The sequence below is a fragment of the Chiloscyllium plagiosum genome, unplaced genomic scaffold (assembly GCF_037043375.1).
Source record: "Chiloscyllium plagiosum isolate Xiang-an unplaced genomic scaffold, Cpla_swu_hap1 HiC_scaffold_21, whole genome shotgun sequence".
NCBI classification, from domain to species: domain Eukaryota; kingdom Metazoa; phylum Chordata; class Chondrichthyes; order Orectolobiformes; family Hemiscylliidae; genus Chiloscyllium; species Chiloscyllium plagiosum.
In genome coordinates, this window is record NW_028270159.1 from 4,979,227 (window position 1) to 5,004,358 (window position 25,132).

Sequence of the window (25,132 nt, forward strand, 5' to 3'; positions counted from 1 at the left end):
CTGGATCTACGTTATCAATTTCCTCAGAATGTGAGTTTATGTTTTCATTTATGGGATGTGAACATTGCTGGTCAGGTGAACATTTATTGCTGAGTTACTCTGGGGAAGGTGGTGATAAACCGCTGAAGTCCATGTGATGCACGGACACCCACTGTTAGGGAGGGAATTCCAGGACTTTTACTGAACAACAGGGAAGGAATGGTGATATGTTTCCAAGTCAGGATGGTGAGTGACTTGGAGTGACTTACAGACAGTGACAGTATTCAGTCCTGAAGAAGAGTCATACTGGGTTAGGACTATATTCACTGGGGGTCTGGAAGAATGAGGGGGATCTCATAGAAAGCTATAAAATTCTAACAGGACTAATCAGGGTAAACATAGGAAGAATGTTTCCGATAAGTAGGGAGTCCAGAACTGGGAATAATAGTCCAAAGATAAGGGGTAGGCCATTTAGGACTGAGATGCGGAGGAATGTGATCATGCAGAAAATTGGAAGCCTGTAGAGATCCCGCTACAGAAAGTGGTGGACACCAAAACATTAAATATTTTCAAGAAGAAGTTAGATCTAGTTCTTAAGGCTAAGAAGATCAAAGGGTCCAGGCAGGAAGCGGTAACATGGGACTGACTTGGATGGTTAGCCATGGTCATACTGAAATATTGAATGGTGGTACAGGCTCGAAGGACCGAATGGCCTACTCCTTCTCCTATCTTCTGTGTTTCTATGACCTGAAGGCACTAACTTTGTTTCTCTGTCCAAAGCTGTTGATAGACCTGCTGAGTTTCTCCAGCAATTCTCTGTGTTTGTTTCAGTTTTCTAGCATCTACTGGATTTTGCCTTTGCTACAGGTGGTGATGTTCATGTGTATTTGCTGCCTTTACAACTTTAGACTGTCACAAATTAAATTATTCCAATTTTCTGAACTGTTCCTCTCAAGTTAAATTCAGCTTTATGTCCATCTGCCCATACAGTGCCTGAATGGATACCTGTTGAATATAAGCCAAGCAAGCACTCTGGGTGTTACCTTCCTGGAGCTTGTCTTTCTGATTCTGATACAATCCTCCGTACCTGGGTGTTGCACATGATAGCCTCCATATCCACTCCCTTGCACTTATGGCCACCGAAAGCAGGTCTAGAAAATCCAAATAAAACTTTATACAGTAATCAAAACACTGGTCAAATTGTCTGGCAATTAAAGGGAAAGTCACCACAATCTTACCAGAACTTAGGGCTGCTCTCTCATTATGGGGAGAAGAATGATGGTAATTTAACCTGACAGTCACCAAGTCTCAGACGAGGGGAGAGGCTGAGAAAGAAAACCTTTTGTTGTAACCTCAGGCGGTACAGGAATTGAACTCACACTGCTGGCATCAGACAACACAGCAAACCAGCTTTCCAACTAACTCAGCTAAACAACGACATACAGGCTGGGACTGACCAGCTCAGAGTGAGCTACACACAGACCAGGACTGACCAGCTCAGAGTGAGCTACACACAGACCAGGACTGACCAGCTCAGAGTGAGCTACACACAGACCAGGACTGACCAGCTCAGAGTGAGCTACACACAGACCAGGACTGACCAACTCAGAGTGAGCTACACACAGGCCGGGACTGACCAGCTCAGAGTGAGCTACACACAGGCCGGGACTGACTAGCTTAGAATGAGTGACACACAGGCTGGGAGTGTCCAATCCATCAACAAAATGCATTTATTTGGCATCTTTCATGTACTAAAACATCCCAAAGTTCTTTACAGGAACATAAAAAGCAAACATAGACATGGTGTCAGTTGAAAGAGTTTGGGTGAGATCAATGAGCTATGTCTTAGAGGATTAAAGGTAGAGTTGAAGAGGTTAAAGGAGGGAATTCCAGAGACGGGGATCTTTGGAGCAGTTCAAACTGAGATTGATAGACTTTGTTCAGTATCATTGGAAACAGAGCAAAGGTGATACATGGCAGGTACAGTTTAATTGAAAGATGGAAATGGAGTTAAAGGGGCCAAATGGAAAGCTCCTGGCCCTAGTTTTGCTTTCAGGAACAGTCCATTTACCTTGGATTGTTACAGTGTCTGTGTCGGAGAATAATCCCTCCACCACAGCTTCGTGTACAGCTGCTGAACGCACTCCAACTAGACCAGGATCCATGAACAACCCCAATTTCCAGGTCACTAAGTGATGTGCAGCTCCTTTTCAAACACCACTGTGATGGAAATAACATTAACTGTAAGTATTTCCCACTCAAATAATGACTCAAGTTGTTAATAACTGCCTTTGTGCTGTCACTGTGATTACAGAGGAAATGCACAGCCAATTTGCACTCAGTAAGATCCCACACACATCAATGCGATGTTAACTGGATAATCTGTTTCTTTACTGATGTTGACCGATGGATTAACAGTGGTTATAAAACCTGACAGAACTCAACTGCCCATCTTCGCTCAGAATCGCAAGGTCATTTATGTGCATCTGAGAAGACAGATGCTGACTTGATTAAATGTCTCATTCACACCGGCACATCCAAAAAGGCAGCACTCCCTCATCACTGACCCTCTGACAAGGCTGCACTCCCTCAGTACTGACCCTCTGACAGTGCCCACTCCCTCAGAACTGACCCTCCAACAATGCAGTGCTTCCTCAGCACTGACCCTCCAAAGCATGGCTCTCCCTCAGTACTGGCCCTCTGACAGTGCAGCACTCCCACAGCACCGACCCTCTGACATTGCAGCACTCCCTCAGTACTGACCCTCTGACATTGCAGCACTCCCTCAGTACTGACCCTCTGACGGTACGACACTCCCTCAGTACTGACCCTCCAACAGCACGGCTCTTTCTCAGTACCGATCCTCTGACAGTGCGGCTCTCCCTCAGTACTGACCCTTTGACAGTGCTCCATTAGGAATGTCAACCTGGATTAGGGGGTAATGATTCTAGAACGGGCATCAAACCCCTGATTTTCTGAACAATATCCACTGGTCCCTTTCAAAGACTGTTGACAGGATTCTAGCCTGATGTTTACAAGCCTTAGTTGGTGATTTGTACCTTGTTGGTGCCACACTCTGTGCCATCCAGGAGGGGAATATACAAACGAGTGCACGTGCTAAGGTCTGCTGTATCTGTGTGACACGACAGAACATTGCACACATCCTGCACAGAAACAGATGAACCCATTATTTACTGACAGTGTGAATCATAACAGTTGAAAAACAGAAAACATGTAGATCAATGTGAATTTCTCACAGACCCCTCCTCAATAGCAGCAGGACTGATACAAGCTTTAAGTATAGCCTCTGGACAGTTCAAACGCAGTCAAGACAGGGCTGTGTTTGACAGAATTGTGTCAATGCACTAAGTAGGCTGAGACTGAGCTGCAGGTGGGGACAGGATTCAAACTGAGATTTGGAAAATTGATGCAAGCCTTTCTATAGTCCCCTGCAACCCCATCCCCTCCTCTCTCTCTTCTTCTGCCTGTTATCTGAGAGAAATGATTATTTTTTACCCAATAGATTATTGTGATCTGGAATGCATAACCTGAAAACTCAAAAAAAGGGGATTTAATAAATATTTGAAAAGCCGACATTTACAGGTGTATGATGAATAATTGGGTTAGTGGGACTATCATATACACTGGAGTAACAGTTGATCTCAGATAAAAATCTACTCAACATTGGGCTGCAAATTTTAGTTTTTCTTAAATCTGATGCTAGTTTTGGAAGCAAAGTTGGTGGGAACAGTCTAATGAGTCATTTTCACAATTGCACTTTTCTCATTTTAACCATTAGAAATAGATAATCTGAGGTAGCTGTACAATGCTGGATTCAGCACCATGGACAGCAACCACCAAACCATGTAATTATGGACAGTACCAAGAATGGACATGGATAAACAACCTTGGAAAGTAATTCTGTCAACAACTTGGGCTTAAAAATGCAACTTTTACATTGGTAACTAAGGTAACTGGATAGGTCTTCCAAAGAGCCAGCTCAGACACAATGACTGAAGGGTCTGTTTCCATGCTGTACATCTCTATGACTCCTTCTGTGCTTTGTGATTCAATTCCACAGGATTTCAGATTTAGCCTAAAGCAGAGCGTGAGGCATTGATCAGTTCCGACCGCCACCTACAATGTCATGTCTGCTGAAAGTGCAGGCAGATGCCTTGGCTCCAAAGGCTATCTTGCACTGGTCATCTACCCCATAGAACAAGCCTGGTTTCTGACCAGAAAGATCAGACTCTGACGCTGGTAGATCATTCAAACAAGTTGCTTGGCTGGTGCTGTCAGAACAAACACAAGAAAACAAGTGTTAATATTAACTGGAAATCAATTTAACAATTGATAGCGCTAAAGGTGCAGCACTCAAATAATTAGCATTTATAAAGCAATTTCCAGAGCCATAGGGCTCAATATGCTTGACATCCAATTTGATCTATTTTTGAAGTGCATCACTGTTCTAATTCGGGAAACACAGAGGCCAATGCATGCACAGCAAGCTCCCACAAACAGGAATGACCAGCTAAGTATTTTTTCTTTACTATTTTTGTTGAGGAATAAATATTGATCGAGAGACTGGGAATGAACTCATCTGCATTTATTCAAATGATGCCATGTCATTTTTTAACATCCACCTGAGTGGGTATTTGGGGCCCCAGCTTAACATCTCATCTCAGGACAGTGGGATGTGACCAATATGGGTAGCACAAGGATGAGTTATTTGGAGCTTCAGCTTTTAACAATCTATATTGATGACTTAGGTATGTGGGCTAATTGTAATATTTCCAAGTTTGTAGACGTAACTGACACATATTTGGTATGTTGCGGAACTAACTAGCAGTGGTAAAACATGTGGTGAAGAAAAGGCAGAGCTGGGCTATGGTGCGAGGAGAGCTTTACCTGAGGAACTTTACAAACTGCTCCCGGCTGCACTCGGACCAGGTCAGGTCAATGCTGTTATAGCCACCCTCTGCGGCCATGATGTGTGTTTTGTTAATGCAGTTGTTTCCAGTCCCATCATGACTGATGCCGAAACTATCAAAAATATATGAAGAAACCTTGCATCACTGAGGTAGAGACTGCTGTTATCTGACCTCATCCCAAACATAAAATGACTGAGATCTGTAAAATTCTGCAAAGACTCAACAGGTCAAACAGCACCTGAGACAGAAGAAAAGTCCAGTTTCTAGTCTCTGAGTTTTGGTCAGTGACCTAGTCAGGATAATCACCCTGAAACTATCACACCACTTTCCTCACAATAGCACTCCATGAGTGACAGTCTCTATGGCAACTCAGAGATCTCTTGATTAAGTACTCGCTCCAGCTACAGGCTCTCACTGTAGATGGAATCCTCTTTTTCAAAGAACCTGACTTTCTCCATAGCTTCAGCCTCTACTTATAAACTCATTGACCCTATCATGTTTCTATCTTAACATTGTCATTTCTCTCCATAGTGTCTCTATTTCCCACTCTCTCTCTTCCAGTGTCCCTATCTCCCACACTCTTACCACTCCCCACACATTTATCTATCTCTCACTCTTTCTCCCAGTGTGTGTCTCTCTCATACTCTCTCTCCTAATGTGTCTGTCTCTCATTCTCATCCCCAGTGTCTCTATGCCTCACTCTCTCCTACCTGGTGTTTCTAATGCCCTCCTAATGCTCTATTTTGCATGGTCTCTCTCTCTCTCTCTTGTCTATATCCCACTCGCCTTACTATCTCTCAAGTTCCATTTGCTCTCCTAATCTTTCCATCCCTGTATCCCACTACTCTAACCTCATGGTCTTTTCCCCATAAAATCTGTGACCTTTAAATTCCCTTGTGCCTCATTGAATTGAAATAGTCATTTGCTCCACCGGGCTTGGTGTGCTGAGTTTGTGCCTGCAGAGCTCACCTGTGACCAATCTCGTGAGCCATGGTGATGCCAAGATTGAACCCTGTGTCCTCAGTTATCACACAGCTCCATGACTGGCTGCACAATCCACCCAGCTGAGTCACACCACGAACCATTTTGTTCCCACTGCCAGATTCCAGGTCAAACCTTAAAAAAGACGTAGCGAATATGAATTTGAGCATGTGTCATTCCTGAAGAAGGGCTTATGCCCGAAATGTCGATTCTCCTGTTCCCTGGATGCTGCCTGACCTGCTGCGCTTTTCCAGCAACACATTTCCAGCATGTGTCAAAATAACCATCCGAACCCCAAACCTCACCTTCAAGCCCAAACTCCAATCCACTGTAAACTGAATTACAACCTGAAAGCTAATCACAACTCCGAACCAAACCCAATCCAAACTCAGTTCCAACCTTCAGTCAACACAAGTTGCACTCAAAGCCAACAAAACAAATCCAAACCCAACCAATTTTACCCCAAATCTAAACCAAATTACAACACAATCCTAATTCCAACCAAACCCACAACCCAACCATACCTCAATCCTCCTGTTACGTTATCCAACCCCACTGTTAGTGACTTTGGGGTATGTATAGTCTTACTATGAGTTGATGAATTGGGAGTAGAGAAGTCTGCGGGACACTTTTCTAAGAAATTAAACCAATATCAAAACAAGTATATTATTTATTCGGGATTGTTATCGGCTTTTCAACATTTTGAAGTCTATGTCCATAATGATTTCAAAGAAATACTAATACTGACCCTAATCTGCTGGCTTTTGTAGAGAAATTTAAAACTGAAAATGCAATATTATTCTGATGTAATTTATTGATTTAACCACTCAATGTAAAAGTTAATCACTTTCCTGAAAAGATAGAATAATAGCTGATGCATGGTCAATATTGTGATTGTATGAAATAGGATTTATACATTTAATGGTTGGGCTCTAGGAAGTCTTGCTGATCAAAGAGACCTAGGGGTGTAGGTGCATAGTTCCTTGAAAGTGGAGTCGTTGATAAACAGGCTGTTGAAGAAGGCGTTTGGTACACTTACCTTCACTGGTCAGAATATTGAGTATAAGAGTTAGAATGACATGCTGAGGCTGGACAGGACATTAGTGAGGCCAATTTAGAAAACTGTGTACAATTTTGGTCACCCTCATACAGGAAAGATGTTGTTAAACTTGAGAAGGTGCAGAAAAGATGCTACTGGGTCTGAAGAGTTTGACTTATAGGGAGAAGCTGATTAAGCTGAGGCTGTTTTCCCTGGAGCACCAGAGACTGAGGGGTGACCTTACAGTGATTTATAAAAACAGGAGGAACATTACCATATTCATAGGGTGAATAGTCAAGATCTTTTTCCTAAGGTGGTTGAATCCAAAGCTAGACAGCATACTGAGTGTGGAAAAATTTGAAAAGGACCTGAGGGCTAACTTTTTCACACAGAGAGTGGTGCGTGTATGGAATGAACTGCCAGAGGAAGTGGTGGAGGCTGATACAATTACAGCATTTAAAACGCATCAATAGGTCTATGAATAAGAAGGGTTTAGAGGAATATGGGCCAAATGCTAGCAAATGGGACTAGGTCAAATTAGCATATCTGGTCAGCGCAAACCAGTTGGACCAAAGGGTCTGTTACCGTGCTGTATAATTCAATTACTTTATTTGGGAAGCAAGTCACAAGAAATTGTTTAAATCCTACATAAGGAATGAGTTGAGTGGAATAAATATAATTTTCTTGTTTTGTCTCAGTGCTATGTTCAGCTGATGATGACATGCATTTAAAATGTCTTCCATTTCTTTAAGGCATGCAAGTGATCACCTTTTACTTTGTTGGGGACTATAAACTGAAATGTATGTCTGACTGCACTATTACTGAAGTTCTGGGAGAGTTTTACAATCTGAAAACCAAGTTCTGAGTATTATGAGCTGTCCAATACAATGTGGCTTTTTGAAACCGTGAAGGGGAAGATTCGAGACTGAGTGGCCCTTGAAAGTGAAGAAAATTCTGCTTAATAACCACCTTCCGATTAGTTGAACTGCAGTCTTAAAAGCTGTAAGTGCCAGGGCAACAAAGAGAAATATTCCAAAGGTCCAAATAGAAAACATCCCTTCTTCCTCTCATTCTAAAGAAGAGACATACTGGATTTGAAATATTAACCCTGTTTCTCTCTTCAAGATGCTACCAGACTTGCTGAGTATCTCCAGCACTCTCCATGTTTATTCCCTTTCTCTTGTTCTCTTTCTCTCTCTCTACCAAGAAAGCTCAAAAGAAAGAAATCAAACAAGAAAAGACCTAGGTCCATCCGATCACGTACCAAACTGAAGAATGATCATCACTTGTATCATTAAGTCAAAACTCAATACGGCCTTGTGACACAAATGAACCCACCTTTGAAATCTAGATGCTTGATCTTTAAAATTGTCTATATTATTTTCCCATCCAGAGTACCTATGTAAAATCATTTGACTTTTCTTTGTCCTAATCATGAATGAACTTGCCTGCATTTGGAGGTTCTGAAGGCATTTAATTAAATCACATAGCAGTAGATTCGAAATCCTTTTTTTTCTCTGCTTTTTGTTAAAGTTTATATGTTACAACAATGTTATCATTAATTGTTTTCTGTTAATGCTGTGGTGGTCCTTGTGGTGAATTGCTTTTTGTCCTAAATAGCAGTCAGTCAGGCAAACTGATCATGACCCAGTCATTATCCAACTGGGACCTTTGGCATTTTGTGGAATAGAATGGTGCAGTTATCAGCATACTCTTCCCTGGGATTAGCCTGGACACTGGGCAATGTGTTTACTGACACTGATTCAGATGCTGTTACCTTGGAGTTAATGCTGATTTTGACAAGTTAAAAATGACTCCAATACCTATACAAAATAAAACCACCTCAAACTATTATGAAAACAGGATGTAGTAACTTAAGGTCACACTCCTAAAATGTTAGATAAAGCAGTAATCAAAACACGAACACTGTGAATTGTTCAGTACCTGGTAACGTAGAGGACCAGGTCAGCGTGGATTGGTTCGGAGTCGTTCTCTGGGTTAATTTTACGGCTCCATCTACACAGGTCAATAAGCGATGAGGTGAGATTTCTAGTAATCTCCAGTCCCAGCTGTGAAGAGGAGACACTGTTGGCTATGAGTAGGCTTTTTAGGCTTTTCTTGTTAGAATATCCCACATGTGTATCAAGACTCTCTATGCCACTCTCTAATTTAACCTTTTACTCTGAACAACAGGGAATGTTATGGATAGAGAGAGAGAGATTTCATGGTGAGGTTTGTCCTGAGTTCCATTTTAAAAATTCACTGATGGATGTGGATGTTAGTGGCTCCTTGATGCCACATTCAATCGAATGCAGCCTTGACATGAAGGGCTGTCACTCTCCCCTCCCCTCTGGAATTCAGCTCTTTTGTCCATGTTTGAACCAAGGCTGTAATGACGTCAGGAGCTGAATGGCCCTGGCAGAAATTCAAACTGGCTGTCACTGAGCAGGATATTGCTGAGTGGGTGCTGCTTGATAGCACTGTTGATGACACTTTCCATCACTTTACTGATGATGGAGAGTACACTGATGGGGTAGTATTTGTCCTGCTTTTTGTGTACAGGACATACTTGGGCAATTTTCCACATTGTCAAGTAGATGCCAGTGTTGTAACTGTACTGGAACAGTGAGTTTTAAGTTGTAGCTCAGGTTGAGATTGTGGATGTAGGTTTGTTTGCTGAGCTGGAATGAAAATGAACCTTCCAGCTCAGCGACCAAACCTACATCCTGTACTGGAACAGCTTGGCATAGGAGTGCAATAAGGTTTGGAGCACAATTCTTCAGTACAATTCCCAGAATGTTGTCAAAGCCCACAACCTTTGCAGTATCCAGTGTCTCCAACTGTTCATGTGGAGTGAATCAAATTGGCTAAAGAGTAGTGATGCTGGGACCACTGCAGGAGGCTGAGGTGGATCATCCATTTGGCATTTCTGGCTGAAGATTGCTGCGAAAGCTTTAGCCTTATTTTTGCACAGATGTGCTGGGCTCTTCCATCATTGAGGATGGGAATATTTGTGGAGCCTTCTCCTCCAGTGAGTTATTTAATTGTCCATTCACAACTGGATATGCCTGGTCTGTAGAGCTTAGATTGGATCCTTTGATTGTGGGATCACTTAGCTCTGTCTATCATTTGATGCTTATACTGCTTGGCATGCAAGTAGTCCTTCGTCAGGTGAAGTGTCAGACGTCAGATTTCACTTGACGAAGGAGCAGCGCACCAAAGGCTTGAGATTTTAAATAAACTTGTTGTCCACCCCAGTCCAACACCGGAATCTCCTCATCAAAGCCAATGTATGCCCTAGCAATACATATATGCTCATTGACTTAGGATATGTCTGAGTTGGTGGCCTTGTCCTACCAAGAGATTCTAAGGATAAGTCTGAGACAGCAAAGGTGAAGTGTTGATCTTTTCTCCATCACGTTTAGTGATCCCACCATTATAATAACAGAATTAAATTAAATTGGAATGACCTGTGGTCATTGTGTAGACTTTGTTGAGAACTTATCTGGAGTACAGTGTACAGTTTTGGTTTCCTTTCTAAGGAAGGATATACTTACCAGAGAGTGAGTGCAACAATGGTCCACCAGGATAATCCCTGGGATGGTGTGATTGTCTTATGGAGGAGAGATTGAGGAAACAGGGCCTGTATTCTCTAGAGTTGTAAACGATGACCTTATTGAATTGGGAACATTCTTACAGGCTGGATCTATATAAGGTCTTTCTGCTAGCAGGAGTCCAAAATCAAGGGACATAATCTCAGGATAAGGAACAGGCCATTTGAATCTGAGATGAGGAGGAATTTCCTCATATAGAGGGTACGAATCTTTGAAATTCTCTTTGAAGCTCAGTCATTGAGCAGGTTTAAGACAGAGACCAATAAATTTCTGGAGACTAATATCAGCAAGGAATATGGGGAGAGTGTGGGGATGGATGTTAGGGCACTTGTGCATATCATCATCATGGAGAGAGGAGCAAGCTGAAAGGGCTGAATGGTCTACACTTGCTCTGATGATTTGAACAGATTTCCCTCAGACCTCTGGGAAACTGATCCATTCCTATAAGCACCATACCATCGTACCCACGTAGGGGCAGTTATGTTACCTGAAGTTCAAAGGATTTCTTGCCTCTTCAAACATTGCACACTACCTTTGACCAAACTATCATCAGAGAAATGCAGGGAAAGGAGCTTCCCTGATCTCATCCATGTTTAAAATCCATCCGTGATCTAAGCACTCCCAATCTCTGTAATCTCTTCCAGTCTCACAATCCTCTGAGATATCTGTGTTCCTCCAATTCTGGTCCCTTCAGCATCCCCAGTTAATTGCTGCATCACTGGCAACCATTCTTTCAGCTGCCTGGATCCCAATCTTTGGAATTCCCTGCCTAAACCTCCCCTGCTCTTTTTTATTCTTTTAAGAAATCCCTTATAAATTTAACCAAGGATTTTGGGCAGCTGTTCTTGTATCGGTCTTGATATATAATGTTAGTTGATAATTTCTCTTGTGAAGTGACTTGGGACACTGTTACTATGTTAGAGGTATCACATAAATGCAGGCAGTTGCTGGCTGAGCTGATTGGAAGCTGGGTGGAACAGGGCTCATACCTTAGGTTGAGTCAGGATGACCATCTTTGTGAGGTGGACACGTAGTTGGGCACCCAGGGAAGCGTCTCGCAGGAGCTCAGCAGCCTGTGCAAAGCAGAAGCACACAAAAGACCAGTGAGGAGTGAAAGCCATCAGGAGGAGGACAAGGCCGATCAGGGAGAGAAAATGGAGCTGTTTCCCAGCTTGTACACACCTCCAGGTGGGCAGTGTCTCCACTGTGAGAAGCCCCCCCCCCCCCAAACCTCAGAAGCAGGATGTCCAAGGGCACTGCCCACTCAGCTGGACAGCTGCATGGCATTCAGTCCCCAAAGTAAAAACTACAGAGTTAGAGGGTCAAGCAGAAAGGGACAAACCTCCACAAACTGTTGGATTTCGAGAGACCCAGGTCTATTTATCGTAGGTGCAAGACAGAAGAGTTGCTTTGGTGTGTGAGGTGCAAGTCCACCATTTCCTGCTCCCCCACCCTAGCCCTGGGCTGTCGGCCTATATTGAGGGGCCATAAAGATACTCACAATGTTCAGGTTGGTGAGAATATATCTCTCTGTGTCCTGTTTGTGAAAGCTGTATACATCATGCATCACGACAACCAACAGTTCCAGATGTTTTGTCTCCCTTATGGAGCGTCTTGTTATCAGAGAGGGCCTGGATCGACCTGCAACATCGAAGCAGAACAGGGGACTCAGCAACTGGAGTGTGTGTATGCGTACACGTATGCACATTTCTGTGTGTGCACATGTTAAGTGCATGTGCTTGTCTGTGTAAATGCATGTTTGTCTGTCTGTGTGTGATGCTCCTCCATGACTCTGGGGGAACTTCCTGCACTTCTTCAAAATAGTTTCATGGGATTTTAAGCACCGATTAAGAGAATAGCCCAGGACACTGTTAACATAATCAGCAACGTGACAACACTTAAAATGCTGCACTTCCTTCTATTCTCTCTCTGATGATATAGCTGCTCCTTAAATACTGAACCTCCGACAGTGCGGGACACTCCCTCAGCACTGACCCTCTGACAGTGCGGCACTCCCTCAGCACTGATCCTCTGACAGTGTGGCACTCCCTCAGCACTGACCCTCCCACAATGTGTCACTCCCTCAGCACTGACCCTCCGACAGTGCGGCACTCCCTCAGCACTGATCCTCTGACAGTGTGGCACTCCCTCAGCACTGACCCTCCGACAGTGCGGGACACTCCCTCAGCACTGACCCTCTGACAGTGTGGCACTCCCTCAGCACTGACCCTCCGACAGTGCAACACTCCCTCGGCACTGACCCTCCGATAGTGCGGGACACTCCCTCAGCACTGACCCTCCGACAGAGCCCACTCCCTCAGCACTGACCCTCTGACAGTGCAACACTCCCTCAGCACTGACCCTCTGACAGTGCGGCACTCCCTCAGCACTGACCCTCTAACAGTGCGGCACTCCCTCAGCACTGACCATCCCCCCAACAGTGCAACACTCCCTCAGCACTAACCTTTTGATCGTGCGGCACTCCCTCAGCACTGACCCTCTGACAGTGCGGCACTCCCTCAGCACTAACCTTTTGATCGTGCGGCACTCCTTCAGCATTACACAGTGAGCCTAGATTATATGCTCAAATCTTTGATGTGGAACACCAACCTATAACTTTCTCATTGAGAGATGATGGAGAGGCACCAATTGAATGAAGCTGGTAGTTTTGCAATAATTCTGTCCAGTAGTTTAATGTTTCATCATCTTACTGTCATCAGCAGCAGTTCTGGTGGGATTTGAGTGTAGATAATGGAACGTAACGAATGATGCAATATCGTCCCTTTCTCCAGCCAGTTTCAGATTCTTCGCGTGAATGGATATCTTCTTGTCCTTTGTAAATACCAGAGCATGCTACAGGGTTGGAAGGGTGAAATTCATGGAATGTCAGCTTTGAAATTAAATTACATTGATTCAGTTTTTAAAGAGATTATCATGCATGGTTTGATAACTATTGCATAAATGCCATGTCTTTTTATAGAATAGTGTTGATTGAGGGATAATCATCAGCCCAGAGCATTGGAAAGAACTGTCCTCCAGACTTTAATCCGGGTAAGTAAGAGGTGCTGCATTTTGGGAGATCAAATGTTAAGGAAAAGCAATGGCAGGACCCTGAACAGTTTTGATGGACACAGGAATCTTGGGGTTCAAATCCATAGCTCCCTCAAAGTGGCCACGCAAGTAGACCATGGCAACATGATGCCTGGAGGAAGAGCGCCTCATCTTCCGCCTAGCAACCCTCCAGCCACAAGGAATGAATACAGATTTCTCCAGCTTTCTCATTTCCCCTCCCCCGACCTTTTCTGAGACCCAACCCTCAGACTCAGCGCCGCCTTCTTGACCTGCAATCTTCTTCCTGACCTCTCCGCCCCCACCCCCTCTCCGGCCTATCACCCTCACCTTAACCTCCTTCCACCTATCGTATTCCCAACGCCCCTCCCCCAAGTCCCTCCTCACTACCTTTTATCTTAGCCTGCTTGGCACACCCTCCTCATTCCTGAAGAAGGGCTTATGCCGAAACATCGATTCTCCTTCTCCTTTGATGCTGCCTGACCTGCTGTGCTTTTCCAGCAACACATTTTTAAGTAGATAGGGTGGTAAAGCATTTGGCATGCTTGCCTTTATTGGTCAGGGAATTGAGTACAAGAGTCAGGACGTCATGTTGTTGCTTTATGAGACTTTGGCTAGACCTTACTTAGAGTATTATGTTCAATTCCGATTGCCATATTACAGGAAGGATGTGGAAGCTTTGGACAGAGTGCAGAAGAGTTTTACCAGGATGCTACTTGGAGTAGAGGGTATGAGCTATAAGGAGAGGCTAGAAAAACTCAGGTTGCTTTCTCTGAGGCAATGAAAGCTGAGGAGAGACTTGATCGATGTTTATAGAATCATGAGCTGCATAGATAGGGTTGATGGTCAGAATCTTTTTCCCAGAGTTGAAATGTGTAAAACTAGGGGGCATGCATTTAAGGTGAGAGGGGGAAAGTTTGAAGGAAATGTGAGGGGCAGCGAGTATTAGGAGTCTGGAACACGTTGCCAGGAGTAGTGGTGGAGGCAGGGCTGTTTATGAGACTTTTAGATAGCCCATAAAAATGAAAGGAATGGAGGGACATGGACCGTTGGCAGGCAGAAGGGATTGGTTTAATTTGGTGTCATGTTCAGCACAACATTATGGGCCGAAGGGCCTTTCCTGTGCTGTACAGTTCTATGTTCTTCAAAATACCAACAGGCAATCTTTTACATCACTCGAGGGGGTAGACAGAGATCTGGTTTAAACTCTCATCTGAAAGAGACTCCAACAGTGTGCCACTCCCTCAGCACTGATACACTGACAGTATAGTACTCTTTCAGTACTGCTCTGGTAGCCCAGTGTCACTGGGGTTTAAAACACTGGAAGAATAAAATGTTGAAATAAAATAATTGCATTAAAGACACAAATACAAATTAATGGGCATTATAGCAATTCCAGAGACATGGTTACAAGGAAATCAAAGCTGTGAACTGAATATTCAAGGATATGTGACTTTTTGAAAGGATGGACAGAGAAAAAGGATGGTGGGCAGCACTATTTGGGTTAGAATCAGTGCAATAGCAAGAACATTTTGGGATTGAAAGATAGAATCCATATGGTGGAAGTAAGAAATAACAAGGGGAAGGAAACGTTGATATGTGTCGTCTACAGGCCCCTAACAGTAGCTATACAGTGGAACAGACAATAAATCAGAAGATGATGAGGGCATGTAACAAAAGTGTACATCAATCACAGGTGACTTTAATCTTCATGCAGATTGGGAAAATCAAATTTGCAGAGTTGACCATGAGCAAGTATTCATAACTGTTTCCTAGAACAATATGTTCTGCCTCCAACCAGTGATCAGGCTGTTTGGTATCTGCTAATGTACTCAGGGATAAAATTTATTATATGTGGAAAAAACTGGGCTTATCAGTGATAAGCAACATGGTTTTGTGCGGGGGAGATTGTGCCTTACCAACTTAATAGAGTTCTTTGAGGAAGTGACCAAGTTGATAGATGAAGGAAGGGCTGTTGGTGTCATATACATGGACTTTAGTAAGGCGTTTGATAAGGTTCCCCATGGTAGACTAATGGAGAAAGTGAAGTCACATGGTGTACAGGGTGTTCGAGCGAGGTGGATAAAGAACTGGTTGAGCAACAGGAGACAGAGAGTAGTAGTTGAAGGGAGTTTCTCGAAATGGAGAAAGGTGACCAGTGGTGTTCCACAGGGGTCAGTATTGGGGCCACTGTTGTTTGTAATATACATAAATGATCTGGAAGAGGACACTGTTGGTATGATCAGCAAGTTTGCAGATCACACAAAGATTGGTGGAGTAGCAGAAAGCATAAGGGACTGTCAAAGAATACAGGAGAATACAGATTGACTGGAGAGTTGGGTGGAGAAATGGCAGATGAAGTTCAATCCAGGCAAATGTGAGGTGATGCATTTTGGGAATTCTAATTCTAGAAAAAATTATACTGTAAACAGAAGAGCCTTGGGAAAAGTTGATCAGCAGAGAGATCTGAAGGTTGCTGCAAAGGTGGATAGAGTGGTCAAGAAAGTATATGAAATGCTTCCTTCATTGGACAGGGTATTGAGTATAAGAGCTGGCAGGTCATGTTAAAATTGTACAAGGCATTTAGAATACTGTGTACAGTTCTGGTCGCCACATTACCAAAAGGATGTGGACGCTTTGGAGAGGGTGCAGAGAAGGTTTACGAGGATATTGCCTGGTATGGAAGGTGCTAGCTATGAAGAGAGGTTGAGTAAGTTAGGTTTGTTTTCATTAGAAAAAAGGGGATGGAAAAGACCTGATTGAGGTCTACAAAATCATGAAGGGTATAGACAGGGTAGTTAGAGATAACTTTTTCCCAGGGTGAAGGATTCAATAACGAGAGGAGAAAGATGAGAGGTGAAAAACTTAAGGGAGATACACACGGCAAGTACTTTACGCAGAGGGTGGTAGGTGCCTGGAATGCATTGCCCGCAGAGGTGATAGATGCAGGCACGGTAGATTCATTTAAGGTGAGTCTGGATAGATGCATGAGTAGGTGGGGAGCAGAGGGATACAGATACTTAGGAATTGGGCAATAGGTTTAGACAGTAGATTTGGATCAGCTCAGGCTTGGAGGGCTGAAGGGTCTGTTCCTGGTCTGTAAATTTTCTTTGTTCTTTGTTCCTTGATTAATAAGTTCTTTCAGAGTAAAAGATCTCTGAGGAAACAGTGACCATAACTGACTTCGACAGGAGGAATAGAGGAGCTGAATATTATTTAAATGGAGAAAGACTGCAGAAAGCTGCAGCACAGAGGGATTTGGGAGTCCTTGTGCAGAAATCATAAAAAGCTAGCATCCGAGTTCAGTTCATAATTGGGAAGGTGAATGGATTGCTGAAAATTTATTTCAAACGGAATGGAGTATAAAGGTAGAGAGGTTTTGCTAAAATTGTGTAAGACACTAGTTAGATCGCAGGTGGAATACTGGGAACAGTTTTAGGCCCTTTATCTTTGGAAAAATATACTGCCATTGGAGGCAGTCCAGACAAGGTTGATTAGGTTGATGCAGGAAAGGGAGGCATGTTCTTATAGGGACAGGCTGTGTAGCATGGGTGTGTAACCATTGGAGTTTTGAAGAATGAGAGGCAACTTTATGGAAACATTGAAAATTCATGTGGAGAATGACGGGTAGGTGTAGGAAGAGTTTAGGACAAGAGGCATAATCTCAGAGTAAGGATCACCCTTTTAAGACAGAGATAAGGAGGAATTTCTTCTGAGAGAGGATTATAAATCTATGAAATTCTTTGTCTCAAAGGGATTGTCAAGACTAGATCATTGCGCACACTCAAAGCTGATGTAGATTTTTAATTAGTCAGGAATTGAAGGGTTATAGGGAAAAGGCAGTAGAGTTGAGGATTATCAGATCAACTGTGATCTAATTGAATGGTGGATTAGACATGATGGGCTGAATGGCCTTCTTCTGCTCCTATGTCTTAAGCTTTTACAGTTTACTCAACAGCAGAAAACTAACTGGAGGTTAGACCTTTGTATATTAATAATGCTTGGACATACAAACAAGAACACAGCAGTTTTATCCTGTAACTAGTAATGTGCTTACCAGGTGATGGCTGCAGTAGGTAGTCAGTGCCCGAACCCCTGGGGGCCACATTAACTCCCCATTTTGAACACAATTGTCTGGTAATCGTTTGATAGTGCTGTATGAGGAGTTGAAGACATGATGGACCAGAGAAAAGTCAGAAGCAAATCTATTCTTGGTGGAGAATCGCAGCTGGTACATTTCCCCCAAGGTCTTCACAGTACACAGCTCCTCCTCACAGGATTGCCTCTGGATCACACCCCGGCACTGACACTGGATAATTGCTGGAGCTGACTCTGTAATTCAAAATGTGATATGTGATTGTATAGTGTAGCAGCTCTCACTATGCATCAGATTCCAAAAGCTACCATAATCAAGGCTCATGATCTATTGATCTTTGGAAACTTCGTTCTAAATGGATGGAATCATGTAAAGCTTTAAGTTCGGTTTGCATTTCTATATATGTGTGTTAAGAAGGGGCAGGCATAATTTGAATTTCATTTTTGACTTCTGTGAGTGATAGTGGCTGGCCTGGAAATTTGTTTACCTTCATTTTAATGAGTAAGACTTTTCAAACCCTTGAGGTGAATACATCACTGCTTAGAAATACAGATAGTAAAGAAAGAAAATTGGACTGTTGACTGGCAACAAGATGCTCTGTGGGACAGGGAAACAGAGACAGAACCAAGTCATTTTGAATTGGACAGAACCGTCCAGAAGGTTAAGGAGTGTGTAGGTTTCTACCAGAACAGAAAAGGCCTGTGGCAGCAACAATGCAGCTCAGTAGCCTCTGAAACAGTCAAGGCTAAAAGAAGCCTTGTGTGGTTTAATGTCAGTAACAGAAAATCTCCAGAAACAGACCACAAAAAGACGGGGTACTGCACTAATGGTCAGACACTTGGTAGTGTGGATGAGCAGAGGGATCTTAGTGTCCATGTACACAGATCTCTGAAAGTTGCCACCCAGGTAAATAGTGCGATGAAGAAGGCATATGGCGTACTGGCTTTTATTGGTAGAGGAATTGAGTTCCGGAGTCCTGAGGTCATGTTGCAGTTGTATAAGATGCTGGTGCGGCCGCATCTGGAGTATTGTGTGCAGTTTTGGTCGCCATACTATAGGAAGGATGTGGAGGCACTGGAACCGGTGCAGAGAGGGTTTACCAGGATGTTGCCTGGTATGGTAGGAAGATCGTATGAGGAAAGGCTGAGGCACTTGGGGCTGTTTTCATTGGAGGTGACTTGATGGAGGTGTACAAGATGATTAGGGGTTTAGATAGGGTTGACCATGAGAACCTTTTTCCACGTATGGAGTCAGCTATTACAAGGGGGCATAGCTTTAAATTAAGGGGTGGTAGGTATAGGACAGATGTTAGGGGTAGATTCTTTACTCAGCGAGTCGTAGTTCATGGAATACCCTGCCAGTAGCAGTGGTGGACTCTCCCTCTTTATGGGCATTCAAATAGGCATTGGATAGGCATATGGAGGATAGTGGGCTAGTGTAGGTTAGGTGGGCTTGGATCGGCGCAACATCGAGGGCCAAAGGGCCTGTACTGCGCTGTATTTTTCTATACTGTGGAAGAGGAGTTTAAGGAGCCTGTGTTAAGAAATAAGTGAGCCATCCATGTCTCACTGGGGTATTCCACTGTCAAATCACACCATTTGCAGAGTCAAGTCAGATATGAAGATTTGATCAAACCACTGAACTGCACAATTTACTTAGCTGCCGAGTTTGCCCTACCAGGTTTCTCATTCACAAGAAGAGAAATATTTATTTTAAGCAATTGTTTTATCCAATGGCAAGAAAAAAAGATGAATTGTTAATTTATAACTCTGCAACGTAAACTCTACCCTATTTTAAAATTCCCACACACACAAACAGATGCACAAAACAAGACAAAACAAGATACAAGGATAACACCTGGGAAAGAAAGAAGAAAGTCAGTGAAGCACAGATGATCCAGATCACAGAAGATGATGACCTGTTTTCTTTCAGCTTTTTTGTTACTTCTTCCAGTTCTTTGCTAATGATGTGAAGCTGTGGATATATCAATTCTGTGTTTCATTCAATGTTTGAGAATCAGTGTCTCTGATAGTGTTTCTTCCCCTTTTCTTTCCAACAAGGGGATTTGCAACAAGGTTGAAACTTTATTGCTGGAACAGCACAGCAGGTCAGGCAGCATCCAGGGAACAGGAGATTCGACGTTTCGGGCACAGGCCCTTCTTCAGGAATTCTTCAGGGCCTGTGCCCGAAACGTCGAATCTCCTGTTCCCTGGATGCTGCCTGACCTGCTGTGCTGTTCCAGCAATAAAGTTTCAACTTTGATCTCCAGCATCTGCAGACCTCACTTTCTCCTCGAAGATTTGCAACAAGGGGAAATGATGAATGAGAATAACTGCTCGGAGATTTTCTGTTACTTCTCCACACAGGAGTGGGAGAGCGCAATTGAGATGCTTTCTCCTTCACAGGATGGATGTTTCTCCCTCTCTTGTCCAATACAAGGCTGGAGCCACTTGCTGAGGAACTAATCAAATGATTGTTACTATGCTGAAGTCTCTTGAATCCACACAACCGAAAAACCAAAGGCAGTCTCTGCATAAAACTGTCCTGAATACATAAATACAAACACGCACAGATATGCACACACACAGACACACACGCACACAGACACACACACTCACTCTCTCTTTAAATATGTTAAAAATCACACAACACCAGGTTATAGTCGAACAGGTTTATTTGGAAGCACTAGCTTTTGGAGCTCTGCTCCTTCATCAGGTAGCTCCTTATATACATACACATATACACTTACTCATGCATTCTCTCTCTCTCTCTCTCTCTTCCTCTCCCTCTTACACACATTCACACACTCATACAGAGACAAGGTGTCTAGCATCCTCCTCACTGCTTGTATAAGGCAATGTTATAGATACAACTCACAACGGGATCCAGAAAATTATTTTAAAACTGTAATATCATGTTCTATATTCTTTTCCTGTTTTTCAGTCCACAGTCTAAAAAATGAAAGTTTTTTTTACAACTGTAGGCAGTTTGTTCAAGGGTCTCATGAAGATACAAGAGAAATAGCATTGAGCAAATGCAGAAATGGGCAGAAAATAAACTGATTACAGTCAAGACAAATGAACAAGGAAATTCAAAGTTACAGGGTGATCCTTCACTCAGGTTTAAATAGAGTATCTTCAAGGTTATTGTTGAGGGTGAAAGAATTCAATTGTCATTTCTGACATTTGCAATAAGACCTTTCCAACTAGTTCTTGTGTAGTGCAAAATAGATTGCATTATTTCTCTATCTTGCATAATAAACTTTGTTGTACTTTTATCAAAATATATTAGCAGTATCTTGTATGTTCAGTAACTGACCACCACAGTGAACAGTTTGGTAAAGTTACACTTATGATCTATCAAGCCAGGTTTGACTTTGGGGTCGGACTTGTCCAGTATTACCATTAGTTGGATCCTAACCCACCCCAAACCCAGACATACACACTCTGCAATAAAGTATTTATTTTCAAACCCCTTTAGATAAACTCTCACTCTCCACCACCCCAATGCCAAACCCTTTCCATACACTCCTACTGTATACCATCCCAATTCCAAGATCTATAGAACATAGAACAGTACAGCACAACCTATTACAACCAAAGGATACAATTGGTATCAGAGTCCAGATGAGGCAGCAGGGAAAAGAAAACAAGCAGACACCCATCCTGCCCAGTTTCCCCACCCCCACCCCTGGTCTCCCAAGGATATTCAGTCAGCAGTGCTTCCTTTATAGTCAAATATTCACTCTTTAAAATCCTGCAGGAAGAGTGCTGAGGCTTTCTCTCCTTCATTACCTCAACTTTTTTGCTTTACTGAACAGGCCTGTCCCTTTAATAAACGAGCAGAGCTCCTCATTTACAGCAATGAAGCAATCCTGCTTTAGTGTAATATTAACCAGTTTAACATGTAAACACGAAGGGGTCCGCTAAGGGGATGAAGAAAGAGTGAGTGAGGAGAATCATACCTCCAATCCTTGAGAGATCACCCAAATAAGTCTCATCATCAACAAATTCTGGAACATTCTAAGGGAGAATGGATGAGCATAGTTAGATAAGAAACAAATACAGAGTTCACATTAAACAACATCATAATCTTCAACTAAAATATGAAGAGTATTCGACAAACAAAAATTAATATGATCCCTCCCCACCAACAGCACCCCCAACGCCACCATTGTCAGTAACACCAAATCGGTCAAACAATATTAATAGGTGGAGGTTGCATTTTGTTAGTGTAACAACACATTTACCTGCTTCAGGGTAAATCCAACAGACCAGAACTGGAGACTCAGAAACACAAGGCACAGTGAGAGACTCGTCATTGTGTTGTCCTCAGGCAGTCTGGATGAGGCATGGCAGGAGAATGACATTGTCAGAAAAGCAAGGGCTTCGTTGCTCTGCTTGGAATGTCACTCACCAAGCCTCAACCCTGCAGCAGTTTTGATTGCATAACCACATTTCTGGCACGTTGTCCATTGGCCATGACACAACTCCACAAATAATGATTCGCATAAGCAGCAGTCAGTTCTGCTGGACATGGCTGGATTTTCACTATCTCTCTCACACACACACAAATATACACAAAGAAGATAACCACAGAATTGGGAGAAAATATGATAATATATAAAATATTCAAACCTGCAATATAACCATTACAATTGAGTAAATAATTGAGGGAGGAATGTTTTGCAGGACTAAGGAGAGTGAAAAAAGAGGAAGAAAATTGAATAGCTTAGCTCTTTCAAGGAGTGTAAAGACCACATTTTCTTTTGAATTGTGGACTAAAACTGGGAAAAGATATTGCTTTAAATCAAAGAAACCTTTTATAATGTTTATTAGCATGGATAGACGTTAGCAAAGAGTAGGGACAAATTGGTAATCAGTGGTGTGTCTCAGAGATCAGTGTTGGGACTGCAATTGTTTACAATTTACAGAGATATTTAAGAGTTGGGGACCATGTGTGGTGTCAATGTTCAGAGATGACACTAAGATGAGTGGTAGAGCAAAGTGCGCAGAAGACAGTGAAAGTCTGCAGAGGGATATAGATCGGTTAAGTGAGCAGGCAAGGGTCTTGCAGATGGAGCACAATGTTGGTAAATGTGAGGTCATCCATTTTGGTATAAGTAACAGCAAAATTGACTATTACTTAAGTGGTGCAGCATGCCGCTGTGCAGAGGGACCTGGGTGTCCCTGTGCATGAATCACAAAAAGTTGGTTTGCAGGTACAACAGGTAATTAAGAAAGCAAATGGAATATTGTCCTTCATTGCTAGAGGAATGGAGTTTAAAAATAGGGAGGTCATGTTGCAGCTGTATAGGGTGTTGGTGAGGCCACACCTGGAGTACTGTGTACAGTTTTAGAGAAAAGATGTCCTGGCACTGGAGGGGTGCAGAGGAGGGTCACTAGGTTGATTCCAGAGTTGAGAGGGTTGGTTTATGAGCAGAGACTGAGTAAACTGGGGCTATACATTGGAATTTAGAAGAATGAGTGTGGATGTTATAGAAATATATAAAATTATGAAGGGAATAGATAAGATAGAAGCAGGGAGGTTCTTTCCACTGAAAGGTGAAACTGGATCTAGAAGGCATAGCCTCAAAATAAGGGGGAGCAGACTTAAGGCTGAGTGGAGAAGGAACCTCTTCACCCAAAGGGTTATAAACCTGTGGGAGTTCCTGCCCGGTGAAGCAGCTGAGGCTGCCTCGTTGAATGTTGTTAAGGCAAAGATCGATTTGTGAACAGCCATGATCCTATTGAATGGTGGAGCAGGCTTGAAGGGCCAGTTTGCCCACTCCTGCTATTTCTTATGTTCTTATGTTTGCAATTTTAAAACCAAGTCACTGGAACACATTGTGAGTTGTTTATATAATGTTGCCTTATTAGAACAAAGTTGAAACTTTATTGCTGGAACAGCACAGCAGGTCAGGCAGCATCCAGGGAACAGGAGATTCGACATTTCGGGCACAGGCCCTTCTTCAGGAATGAAGAAGGGCCTGTGCCCGAAACGTCGAATCTCCTGTTCCCTGGATGCTGCCTGACCTGCTGTGCTGTTCCAGCAATAAAGTTTCAACTTTGATCTCCAGCATCTGCAGACCTCACTTTCTCCTGCCTTATTAGAACAGTAAGGGAGTAGTCAAGGCAAATCAGCGCCACCTATGTGTGTTGAGGGAAATTCTGCCGAGACAGTCTCTGCAATGGTCTTTCAACTGTCACCAATTGTTGGGGGGTTCAGAAGAGCTCAACACAGTAATAAACTTTTCCATTTGACTGGCTGCAGTTTAACAGAAGAAGACAGAAGCAACATTCCCTTTAATTTTCTTACCAGTTGCATGTGCTCCAGAGCTCTGTGTTTGGCAGCGTCTTCCAGAACCAGAGGTCATGCTGCAATTGAAATGCCGACACCAATCACCATGCAAAGAACATCGCAACAACTGCACAGGATGAACCATTGGACAGAAACTCCAAAAGCTTGCATTATATTAATCTGTCTCCCTCTTGTTGTTTCCTTGCTGTGAAAGAAATTGCCTCTCCAACCCCATGTTGAAACAATCAGGAAAATCTACAATCAGAACTGAATGGAAGAATACTAAAACTCTCAGAAAAAAGACCTCCAGGTGCAGCCAAGCAACCAGTGAACTAAAGACTGAACATCACTATTCAGACAACATTGTGGCATCATCAGGAAAGGGAAAGTATTGTGGAGCCAACTCATCTAGTCTTGTTAATTTGAACTGATAATACATCTTATATACCTTGAATTAAGGTGATCCTGGTTTTAGGACAAGGGATTACAGATTTAAAACAGAGGTGAGGAAGAATTTAATTTTGTGAGGTGATTATTTTTCAGGAAGGTGCCAAATATGAAATTGAGTTGGCAGTGGTTAGAGAACTATCCTTCTGATGAAGTGGGAAACTGTGAAATTCACTGCCCCAGAGTGTGGTGGGCACCAGGATGCTGAGTAAATTTAAGGAGGAGATAGACAGATTATCAATCAGTAATGGATTAGAGGATTATATAGATCAGGCAGGGAGGTTGAGATGAGATCAGCCAAGATCGTACCAAATAGTGGAGCAGGCGTGAGGGGCTGAATTGCCTACTCCTGCTCCTAGTTCTTATGTAATTGTGCTCCTCTATGACTTTTTTACATTCTGCTCTTAATATATTTGTTTTTCTGTGAGTGAGTGTGTGGAGAGAGGGGGCATTTAAAAGGAGTAAAACTTAAGTTACATAAGTCATTGAATTACAGTCGAGAAGATGTATGTACCACCACAAATATACTACCTACAGCCCCACTTTCCCACACCACATCCACAGCCTGGAATGTCATGACCCTTCAGCTGAATAGGTTGAGGCTAATTTCCCTGAGGGGTGACCTTATAGAAGTTTATAAAATCATGAGAGGCATGGATAGGGTGAATAGCAAAGG

General features: G+C 43.0%; 1 protein-coding gene across 1 annotated transcript in view; it reads right to left on the reverse strand.

The window, feature by feature from the left end:
• Positions 1–22,123, reverse strand: part of adamts13 (ADAM metallopeptidase with thrombospondin type 1 motif, 13) — a 76,133-nt gene extending 54,010 nt beyond the window's left edge. The window contains exons 1-13 of the mRNA XM_087998149.1: positions 21,959–22,123; positions 21,674–21,731; positions 17,671–17,945; positions 13,256–13,397; positions 12,046–12,185; positions 11,534–11,617; positions 8,875–8,999; positions 5,880–6,026; positions 4,888–5,022; positions 4,121–4,271; positions 3,039–3,143; positions 2,051–2,199; positions 1,067–1,130 (exon numbers count right to left, since the gene is read on the reverse strand). Of these exons, the coding sequence (XP_087854275.1) occupies positions 1,067–1,130; positions 2,051–2,199; positions 3,039–3,143; positions 4,121–4,271; positions 4,888–5,022; positions 5,880–6,026; positions 8,875–8,999; positions 11,534–11,617; positions 12,046–12,185; positions 13,256–13,397; positions 17,671–17,945; positions 21,674–21,731; positions 21,959–22,078 (1,695 nt within the window). The 5' untranslated portion in view covers positions 22,079–22,123. The remainder of the gene's footprint in view (positions 1–1,066; positions 1,131–2,050; positions 2,200–3,038; positions 3,144–4,120; positions 4,272–4,887; positions 5,023–5,879; positions 6,027–8,874; positions 9,000–11,533; positions 11,618–12,045; positions 12,186–13,255; positions 13,398–17,670; positions 17,946–21,673; positions 21,732–21,958) is intronic.
• Between the last annotated feature and the right edge of the window lie 3,009 nt (positions 22,124–25,132).